The 12157-nt window shown below is 35.7% G+C and overlaps 1 protein-coding gene across 4 annotated transcripts in view; it reads right to left on the bottom strand.

The window, feature by feature from the left end:
* LOC139127975 (endosome/lysosome-associated apoptosis and autophagy regulator family member 2-like) overlaps window positions 1–12157 on the bottom strand; it is a 236864-nt gene that overhangs the window by 69368 nt on the left and 155339 nt on the right. For 2 of the 4 annotated variants that reach the window (XM_070693823.1, XM_070693824.1), the window contains exons 16-18: window positions 7793–7928; window positions 7473–7496; window positions 4930–5018 (exon numbers count right to left, since the gene is read on the bottom strand). In XM_070693823.1, the coding sequence (XP_070549924.1) occupies window positions 4930–5018; window positions 7473–7496; window positions 7793–7928 (249 nt within the window). The remainder of the gene's footprint in view (window positions 1–4929; window positions 5019–7472; window positions 7497–7792; window positions 7929–12157) is intronic. The other 2 variants (XM_070693825.1, XM_070693826.1) reach the window with 1 other exon arrangement.

The following is a 12157-nucleotide window of genomic DNA, read 5'->3' on the forward strand; positions in this document are numbered from 1 at the left end:
TAATTACAGGGGGGGTAGGCCAGGGGAATTGGGGGGAGGGTAACTTTTTAGAAAACAGTTCAAGGGGGAGGGTCACTTTTTATAAACCTATCTTGGGGGGAGGGTCACTTTTTACAGAAGCTGATATTATAGCTAAAACTTTGATTGTCCGTGTGATATTTCTTGAAAAGGAAATCACCAACAAAATACGCACACACTTATAGACCGGCATGCATAGTGAATTGACATTTTAGTGAAATTCCAAAATCAAATTTCTTACACAACCATAGACTTGTAACCACTCTAGTCTAATCAAGAACAATAATCTAAATAATTAACCATACATAAATGCACACATTTATCTAATTTTGTACTGAAAAAATAGTGTCAATGACACTGTCCTCCCATTTTACAGAGATACTAAGTACTAGTACACACATGACATTGCATTCTTACAGGTTGACTAAGAAAATTCTATTGCAAGTCCAAATTAATCTTATACCCCAGCAATCTGAAATGCTCCATCTCATATTGACTTTTACACATCAGACAGAAAACAACCCTAGGATCAAGACTATCGTGTTTTAAAGCAATCCAACAAATACTTTGGGAGAAAATGATTTTTTGACAAAAAATGGGAAAAATTGCCCCAAAAATACAAATATGAAAATTTCACCACAATTTGAACATATCTGACAAAGGCCAACCCTAGGATCATACATACAAGTTTTCAAGGCAATGGGATGAGCACTTTCAGAAAATAAGATTTTTTGACAAAAAACAGGAAAATCGCCCAAAAAATACAACTTTCAAAATTTCATCACAATTTGAAGAAATGCAACTAAAGTCACTATAAAGAGCCTACATACCAAGTTTCAACCAAATCTGGCCAGTGGTTACAGAGTTTTAGCAATTTGCAGGATTTTTCCTTTTTCCCCCTTCATTTGCATATTTTTGACTTTGACATGTTTATTTCAACAAATTCACATCTCCACCCCTGGGTGCATCTGTCCACCAAATACTAAGATGGTAGGTGCTGCGATTTAGGAGTTTTTAATGTGGACAGACATACATCCGCACATACTAACTAACATACATACAGACAGACAGACAGACAGACAGACAGACGGACAGACAGATAGACATGCATACATGCATACATTTATTTTTACAGCTTTTAACCTCCAACAGCCAACCAACTTGTCAATATCAGCTTGTTCAACTTAAAGGGGAAGTTCACCAAGGATGATTTTTACATATGTGGTAGCTCTGTGGTCATTTACCCCAGAAAAGCTATTTTCACCATTTATAACTCGCCCGATTTTTTACGAAAATGATAAAAATAGTACAGGAAGTTGCCAATGTAATTTGAATCATGGGAAAAAAGCCCCAAGCTTGGAGCTTGCATCATGTGATATGGAAGGGACCATCTTTGGATGGGTATGGCCCCCACATTGTCCACTCACAGTAACACAGTAGTAATAAGCAACACAGTGGACAGTTTATTATAAGTGATTCATCGTTTATGCAAGGATACTCAGTATAAACAAGAGTTATGTAAATACGCACAGCCTGGTTTAAGCATGGGTGAGTGGACAATGCCATACCCATGGGAAAATGGTGCCTTCCATATCACATTATGCAAGCTCCAAGCTTGGCGCTTTTTCCCATGATTCAAATTACATGGGCAACTTCCTGTACTATTTCTATCGGTTTTTGTAAAAATCGTGCAAGTTATAAATGGCGAAAATAGCTTTCCGGGGTAAGTGACCACAAAGCTAGCACATATGTAAAAATCATCCTTGGTGAACTTCCCCTTTAATACTACTGCTTGTAATAATATAAACGAGAGTTAATTACATTCTAATTAAAGTAAACAAGACTTGCTTATCAAGATTTACATCATAAAAAACAGCATATCTGTCAGGTTATAAAGAATCTTCAGCTGGCTATCTTTATCAGTATTTTCATCCTATTAACCAAGCACATTTTAACTTTCAAATTAACATTGCAAGTAAGTTCTGTTGAATAACTTGAGCCTCTAGGTACTCAGAGAAAGCACTCAGAAGAGACAAATGTTTGCAACTTAAGAAGTTCAAGGTCATCAAAAGCATTATAAGGAATCATATAACACTTTCATTGCACTGTTTACACAGATTGCATAATTGCTAAAAATAGAACATGAGGAATCTTATAGCCAAGCTTTACCATAAAAACTCTATCACTTCGACCACTCTTTTAATTGACCACTTTTTTTTTTTTCGTCAAAAGGTAATTTTATTTTATCCTTACCAAGTCAACCATAAATGGAAATTAGAACTTTGACCAACCTATCATGACAAACAATTATTAGCAATTTCTTTTAGATAACATACAGGGCACAATAAATGTTGGTTCAGAATATGTCAAGATGGGATTCAGGAAAGTTGCCTTTACATGTTTTAATCCTCCAAGATGGTAAGCATTTCACTATGAACTGTCAAAAAAGTTGAACTTTCTAATAATTCTACACTAAAATTATTTTGGCTTTGTTGATTACCTAATTAATTGAATTATTTAAAATCATATTTATCATTTTTTGGGGGATGAATTGATAGGGTTTATACAGTACAAGAGTTACATACAATGTCAGTCAAATTCAGTTAAAACATCAATTACCGTCTAACATTACATCATTCCTATAAATAGCACCTCAGCCTGGAACAGCACAATCATAATCTGCTCATTCACACAGGCAGTACTTGACTTTGAATGAATGATCTACTACATTTCACCTATGTACCAAATTTGAAAGCATGACAAAAAGTACCACAAAATTTGCAAATTTCAGCTTGAGTTCACAGAGTCATCTTCAGGTCACTCCTAGGAACCTGCACACCCAATTAGAAAGTAATGGCATACACAGTTTCAAAGAATATTTTTTTTAACCAAAAATGCCAAAAATTGCCCAAAAATACAAATATGCAAATTTTGCCATAATTTTGATGAATTCTATTTTGAGTTATCACAAGGCACCTGCACGCCAAATTTTAAAGCGATCTGACCATTTGTTTTAAGAGAAAAATATTTTTAACTAAAATGGCAAAAAAAGAAAGAAAAAAATCATTAAAAATAGAAAGCTTCAAATATTGACATCAAATCTATATGTTTACATGAGTTGGGCCCAAGGTACCTAAAACCCAAATATAACAATGATCAGATGAGTAGTTCCTGAGTTATTGACTTTTGACCATTTTCGCTGTTTTTTCTACCTCATTTGCATATCTATGAGACTACAAAGTTCATTTTAACAACGGCACATCTGGACCACATATGGCATCACTACATCAAAAATCAGCTTAATACGTGCAGCGGTTCGTGAGTTTTTGCGTTGGACGGACAGACATCCATACATACATACATACATACTAACATACATACATACATACATACATACAGACAGACATCTCACATACAGACTTTTTTCAACCATATAACCTCCCAATTGCCATATATGTATGGCAAATGGGAGGTAAAAATTATTCATAGTTTCATCATAGACCCCAATGCATAATGTATGGACATTTTGGTGAAATTCCAAAAACATATTTCTTGCACAACCTTGGACTTGTAACCACTCTAGTCTAATCAAGAACAATAATCTAAATAATCAAGCATACATAAATGCACAGATTTATCTAATTTTGTACTGAAAAAAAAATTATTGATAGTTTCATCATAGAACCCAATGCATAGTGTATGGACATTTTGTTGAAATTCCAAAATCATATTTCTTGCACAACCATGGACTTGTTACCACTCTAGTCTAATCAAGAACAATAATCTAAATAATCAAGCATACATAAATGCACAGATTTATCTAATTTTGTACTGAAAAAAAATTATTGATAGTTTCATCATAGATCCCAATGCATAGTGTATGGACATTTTGTTGAAATTCCAAAATCATATTTCTTGCACAACCATGGACTTGTAACCACTCTAGTCTAATCAAGAAAATTAATATCAATAATCAAGAGTACTACACAAATGCAAAGATTCACCTATTTTTTATTGCAAAAAAAACTATTCATAATTTCATCATAGACACCATGGATAGTGAACCAACTTTTTAGATGAAATTCAGAAATCAATTTCTTGTACACAAATGTTCATTTTACTTCCCTATTCAAGCAAAGTACATTTAAATACATTATCAAACATATATAAAATACAGATATAACATGTTTTGTGGGGGTAAATTGTCAATAATTTGCCTGATAGACTCCATGTATTATGATTTGATATTTTTGGATGAAGCACTAAATCAGCCACATCTTGCCTTCTTATAGTTGCACAAACTATGGTGACCCTCCCTAAAATGTATGAAATACCATATCTCTTCAAAAAGTCTTGCGTGATAATTGCGACTGTCCCTCCAAAAACACCAGCCTCCCCTCTGTAATTTGTCCCTAACATAACAATTGAACCAATTGTTATGTAAATTGGCTGATACTGTTTTAGTAATTCCCGGGGAGAATACCGCAGTGGTTGGGGGGGGGGGGGGGGGTGGAGGGTCAAGTTTTAGAATGTCGGACAAGGGGGAGGGTCACATTTTAGACAGGAGGATAGGGGGGAGGGTCACATTTTACGGTACAGGTGTTCGCGAAATTCCCCTGGCCCACCCCCCGTGTAATTACTGAAAGTTCCCTAAGCTCATTTGCATAATTTTGGCGACGCAGACTTCATTTGAACAAAATCCCATCTATAGCCCAGGATGCATCAACACACCTAATACCAAGCCGAAAAGTGCAGCGGTGCACTGCACCGTTAATTTTTGATAAATTTAACATTTTTGTTTTCCTTTTTACATGTATGGATTGCTGGGTCTTTGCAAACCTTACATGATTGTACATCTAAATGTCATGCAGTTTCTTGTGTTTGTTGGATTTAAGTGTGAACTGACTTTACCTGACAGGCTGTGCTGACAATGGGGCTCCATCTTCACTTGGTATGATTGTTGAACGACACAACATTGACGTTACATTGTCTTCCAAATTCTGAAATTGAAAAAAGAGCAACCAAATGTTAACATTGGTTTTGAATGGCATTAGAAGTGACAATGAAGCTCCAAGATTCATGTGAAATTAGCCCGTAGGAAGTGGTACCAGAAGCCCATGAAAGGCCACAGCAAATTCTGCCAAAATAAAATGAAGCAGTGGTAGATGAGTTGACAGATGGATATAATTATTATATTTATCACATGAACTGGCCCGAATCACCACCTGTGTGACGTAGAACAGCACGGATAAGAAATCCGAATTACCCGTTGTACGTCATCAAGCAGGCATCACGACACAGACAGCTCATGACATTTTTACAAAAAAGTGACCTGAAAAATCCAGGCATGGAAACATAGAAGGCATATTTGTCCAACGAAATTTCAAGTCGCTAAAACTATAGCTTTACCCAAGAATCAAATGGAGATACCGTCGATCGTTTTATTTTAATGGCTCAGTTACGTTGCGGCTCGAGTTGAGTCGTGTAGGCTCAATATGGACATCGTACCTGGCGATCCCGGTTGGCAATAAACTGAAACCTACACCTCAACATAAGTTCAACTGAATAAATGAGTACAGTAAAATCTTTGGGAAAGCGACATAGGAGGCACCAGCATAAAGTCATTCGACAAAGAACGATAAATTTCCTTCATTGCACAAAAATTTCGTAAATTCTAGCTCGGAATCAAACTTGCAGCGCGGTGTAAGGCTGTAGCAAAGACATCAGCTAATGAGCTGTGTGCAGGCAGCGCTGTGGAATCCGATGTACTTCCGAAGTTGACTCAGACAATACTCAAAACAGAGTTTCCGTCAAGTAACAAAATTAGGATGTATCCACAGGCAAGATATGTGTCACTGCAAACATCAAAGTCCGAAAGACGAAAACATTAACGACTGAGATCAGGATTGACTAGTTGACATCGGCAAGAGACCAGTGACAGCAGCGTTGTGGGCACAAACATGCAATGAGGTACACCCTGTGTGTCATCGAACGGAATCTTTCGCGCTCGCCGAGGTCGTAAATGTGTGTGATATTTTGAAAAGCGATGGCATCTCTGAGAATGAGAATTACTTTTTTGATGGTATCGATGCATTTACTTCATCAATATATTTGTAAATATTCTAAATAACTCTAAATACTATAGCTATCCGTCGCTAGCACGGTGAAAGTTATGTCCGCCGATGCGCAATGGCCGACTTGCCTCAGCATCGATACAGGGCAAGACAATGATTGACATGTTCACATGACCAAATCCGTACATTTGGTTGGTGGTAATACCATTCGATGTATCAAATTGCAGCTTGATGGGATTTATGAATGAAAGTATCTCCTGGGTAACGGGCCGCTTTACACTTCAAATGAAAGTAATCCACGTGAGTAGACACAAATCGCGACAAAATTCATGCAATTTGTTACGATGATTTTGATCCTTTTTTCAAAAGAAAAATAAGAACTGTTCATGTGATAAATATAAAATCCCATGGTATTTTTCTCTGTTTGACGTCATCGTATACAAGTGTTTTTTGCGGAGCCGCACAACTTCGAGCCGAACGTCAAACTGAGAAAAATACCATGGGATTATATACAATTAAATTGATGCAACCTAATTCGTATCATTTGTATTATCCTAATTGAATTACTAGTCATACATTCAACAAATATGCCAATTTTCACTTGTCCTATCTTCCCTGTATAGCCAATACAAAAACTTTGAGTACAAAATTAAGTTAAAATTTGTGCCATCGAGGCTGTGCCTGGTTAATTGCTCCAAATATATCATACAGTGATAGTTACAACATGGTTGTCTGAGAGACTACATGATTGTGAAATAAACTAATGTGTTTGTGTCAGTCATACAGTTCAATTGCCTAACTCATGTACTGGGCAACGGTATTTTGTCTATGATAATACAATGTATTTTTGCAGGGAAAATACTCTTTATGCTATACATTTTAATAAAATCAATGCTTTTCACAAGAATGGCTTGTTTTTTTCATATAAAGTGATTTTAACATGTACTATAAGTTGATGTACAAGTGTATAGCACTTCTCTTCAACAAATGATAGCACACAGCATAGATGAAATCTGTCTTTGACCACTTAATATCATTCGTAAGTATAAATATGCAGTGTTTATGCTGAAGACGGTACACAGGTAAATGTTACTTCAATTCCCCAGTCATTTAATCCCATAATTGCAATCAGATTAGGGGACAGCAGAAATATTACTGGGGTTTCTAAATCATTTACCGATGTTCCCCAACCATAGCAAAAACAATTCTTGCCACTTTCTCTGCCAGGAACCATAGCTTAAAGAAAGTTTGAAAAACTCAAGCCATGAAAGTATTATGATTCCATAAAGAAGCCTGCAATTATGAATGGATGGATCTGCTTATTTCCATTTATCAATGTTTAATAGTGTTGATATAAAGTTAAAAATAATTTGATCAAACCTGAATAAGACCGTCTCTTTGTCCCTGAAAATAAAATGTGGAATAAACTGGAATGATGGCACAAAATATATTTATAAACACCAGGTAGAAAAATTTAGGAAAATATGATTCAATATTGCATGTTTTGCACTTCTTCCATAATGAGTTGAGGAACAAAAATCCACCTTCTTTATTGTGAGAGATGGTTTACAAGGCACGTTCATGTAGGCCTATACATTTTTCTTATAATCTTTTACACAATCTACACATGCTTGTTTAAGATTATATGAAGCAAAGTTAGACCGCACTTGATTCAGTTTTAGTTACGTTGAGTGTCTTACCTCTGAATAGTATGTGACATTGTCTTTACACAGAGACAAGTCCTCTCCATTATTACCACATAAGCTAATGTTGAATAGATGGAAATATCTTGTCCCCTTTGCAGTAAAACTTGGAGCACTCATTACGGAATGAAATCTGGAAAAACAGAAAAGAGAAATTCCCATATATTAAGATTGTACTTTTATAAGATAGATGTAAATCTCTGTACTCTACCAGTAATTATGGTAAAGTTTATTTTGAGTTTCATCGATTGCAATGAACTTCAAAAAAGGCAATTACTCTATCTTGAACCTTCTCCATCACTAGTAGTTCATTTATGAAGTAACATGCTCTTGACTGTACTTGCAACTTGAATATCTTCCATGATAATGATATTTTTGGGATGATTTGGAAAAATGTAACTTCTCTGTAAAACTTTATGATGTGAGTTCATGAAAAATTCATGTAAAATCACGAACATCATACATATAAGATAGATATGCATACAAATGCCAGAGTTTACTGTCCTTACAGTCTTGTATGTATTTTATGAGCATTGTTGCATGAGACACTTTTATCATTTTTTTTGGAAGGGGGGAACAAATAAAATGATCATGAGTGAGCTCTTGCCAAGTTCCCTGTGTCAGCATACTTTGAAGCTTGTCAGAAAGTTTGTGACAGTACATGTAAAATGTTTTTAAATGCATCAAATACAGAAAACAAGACAATGTTTAAACAAACAAGATGGTGTTACAAGTAAGAAAACAGCTTGAAAAGTACATCCATGATGATCATGATCATAAGTAATATTTTTCGTGGAGTTCATATTTTCCAATTATTGATCTATATTTGCATGTAAAACAATAAACACACAGCAGGTGAGATAACATATTTTGTGATTCTCTTGACATCGCCGTCAATGAAAAAACTTACTTACAGCTTTGGGATTCAAAATTCCCCTTCCAATAGACCCTTTCCTCAATGTCACCGGAAGTTTCCTTGCGCATGCGTAATTATATGCACGTCGCCGGTTTGACCTATTTCCGCTTCAGTCAAAGTCAACCCTCTGGAACGTTCGTCGTCTGGCTACGTAGAGTTAAAGTATGCAAACTCTGCTCCTGTATTTCCGGGCGATTTTTGCCGTTACAGAAAAAAAAGCCTCTGCATGAAAGTCATCACACTAATTTTGTAATTTTTCTGTAGCATTAGCTTGCAAAAATGTTTCTAATTTCTGACAAAGTCAAAGTGGTCGATCGTGTGACAGTTCGATAACCATATGACAGCCCTGATTTTGTGGAGGGACTGTGCCTGCTGTTATACTAGCGTACTTTGACGAGACCAACCGCTTTAAAGTATGACAAAAACTCAGATATTACGTTTACATATCACAAGTTTCAATTTGATTGAACTTTTGTAATAAGTTAGGCTATCAAACAGCACAAAAACCACTGGTCTGGCTGGAGCTGGCCCTTTGCCAGTAACACAATGACTCATTGACAGTTCCCAATGATATTTGACAGCTGTTTTCTTTCCTTGTCATCAGTTAGTCTTTAATAAAAAATGTCCAACGTACAGAAGTTTTGGCTAACTTTAACGGTCTGAACATGATTCCTTTCTCTGGAGTAAACAAATCATGTTTTGAGTCACAAGCCCCCGTTGACAAAATATTTACTAACAGCTGGCCTGCCAGTGACTCGTTAAATTTTGTGAAGTCCATTTTTCCACTGCCTGCTCTCAAACTGCAAAATGTGAGGGAAAAAAATTGTGTTTGGCATGAGGAGTCTTGCCTAAGTTAACGAAACTCCTGAACCCAAAAACATGGCAAAATACCAATCAGTTCTTTTTAGCGTAGTTCATGGCCGTTTTTACGTGCATACATGACATGACTGTACTGTGATACTTTTGTGATTCCAATCAACTTCCATGTGATTTCGGTGACCTCAACAACCCTATGCAATAGAAGCATTCTGCACTTGATATCCATGTATTACTTGTAGAAAATAGATGAAATTACAACAAAAACATCACACTAAGGATTGCATACGCGATGTTTCAAATTGGTGTCGATCCCACGGCCCGATGTCATATCTGCCATAGTTGTCACTGCCAGTCCAGCTAAATCAAAGGCCGATCATTTTCTCTCTTGACACAAGTGATTTCATCGCTCAGAGTATGGTCCAAATGAATGATTTTTTTTATTTCGAAGAGTTATACTGATGAATACAATGAATTTCACAACAATATTGTTTTTATTTTGATCTTTGAAAGATCGGTTTTTTCATGCTGCATTTACCCACTCTTGATCCATATCATAAGTTGATTTTTTACGTAGCTGCTTGACGTTTTCATGCATAATTGTATTGTTTTTTTGAAATAGAGGCATTCTGTCGCTTGATATCCATGTATCAATTATGGAAATAGATGAAATTACGACAACAAATCACAAAACATAGGGCCAAAGTCCCTGAAGCTACTATAGACATGGATACAAAATTAAGTATTTCCTGACTGTATGATATTATCTCACTTAGGTCATCCTAGGGACATGTAAACCAAATATTAAAGCTGTCTGACCAGCGGTTTTGAAAGAACAAGCAACTTAACAGTTGACAGAGCTCTGCTGCGTTATGTAGAGAATAACCTTTTGTGACACATGTATTGATGAAGAAGGTGGATATCTTTGATTAACATTGTAAGTGAGTTCTGTTGAATAAGTTGAGACTGTACATACTCAGAGAAAGCACACTGAAGAGACAAATGTTTGAAACTTAAGAAGTTCAAGGTCATCAAAAGCATTATAAGGAATCATGTAACTTTCATTGCACTGTTTACACAGATTGCATAATTGCTATAAATAGCACATGAGGAATCTTACAGGCCAGCTTTACCATAAAAACCCTATCACTTTGACCACTCTTTTAATTGACCACTCTATTTTTTTCCTCAAAAAGTAATTTTATTTTATCCTTACCAAGTCAACCATGAATGGAAATTAGAACTTTCTCTATCTCTATCCCTATCTCTGTCTCTATTGACTATTTTGAGCAATTTCTTTTAGATAACATACAGGGCACAATAAATGACGGTTCAGAATATGTCAAAGTTGGGATTCAGGAAAGTTGCCTTTACATGTTTTAATCCTCCAAGATGGTAAGCATTTCACTATGAACTGTCAAAAAAGTTGAACTTCCTGATAATTCTACACTAAAATTATTTTGGCTTTGATGATTTCCTAATTAATTCAATTATTTAAAATCATATAATTATTTTTTTCTGGGTGAATTGATAGGGTTTATACAGTACAAGAATTACATACAATGTAAGTCAAATTTTGACCAAAAATGACAAAAAAATTCCTTAAAAATACACATTTGCATATTTCATCACAATTTGAACAAATCTAAGTTGGGTTACCCCTAGGGACCTGTATACCAAATAACAAAGCTGTCTGACCAGCGGTTATGAAGAAGAAAATTTTTTACCAAAAACACCTTTTTTGGCATTAATTTGCCTATTTTCAACATTATCAAAAAATTAAAAAAAATAGTTTCTCAAAATCATATTTTTCATCTACACAACAAATATCAAATCAGTAAGTACTGCGGTTCTCAAGATATTTGAGTGGACGGACGCCTCACAAACGGACATACATACATACATACATACATACATACATACATACATACAGACTGACGACGGACGCCGGACGGATACCCATCCCAATAGCTTCTATAGACTATAGTCTATAGTAGCTAAAAATAGCATCGCATACACGATGTTTAAAAGTGGCGTCGATCCCGATGTTATATCCGCCATATTGCCAGTCCAGCTACCATATCTCAACAGCCAAACATTTTCTCTTTTTAGAGATTGACACAAGCAATTTCATCGCTAACAGCATATGGTCAAAATGAATGTTTTTTTATGTCGAAGAGTTATACTGATCACTACAACGAATTGTCTTTATGATCGTTTTTTTCATGCTGCAAGTTACCCACTCTACATAATACATGATCCACATCATGACAGTTGATTTTTTACGTAGATGCTTGACATTTTCATGCACAATTTTGTTTTGTTTGTTTTTTTTGAGATAAATATCAAGCTGTAATTTCTGATAACTACGTATTTTTAATCCCAGAATTGCATGATTTCTTTAATTTTGAACCTTAGAGAAGAATGTTACGTCAGTTAGGCTTGGCACAGAGCTAGACTCCGTTTCTTGCTCCATGCACTCGGTAACCATCCGTTTCCGTGTTTGCTTTGCTTCTGTATATCGTTTGATGCTGATTGAATTTGCTCCCCTCCAAATTTACGGAAGCTTTCAGTTGCTTTACTGTCTGCTTTCAAAGCATGTGCGTTCGGAATGTATTCTCATCGACTGC

The sequence above is a fragment of the Ptychodera flava genome, unplaced genomic scaffold (genome assembly GCF_041260155.1).
Source record: "Ptychodera flava strain L36383 unplaced genomic scaffold, AS_Pfla_20210202 Scaffold_40__1_contigs__length_1388640_pilon, whole genome shotgun sequence".
NCBI classification, from domain to species: Eukaryota; Metazoa; Hemichordata; class Enteropneusta; family Ptychoderidae; genus Ptychodera; species Ptychodera flava.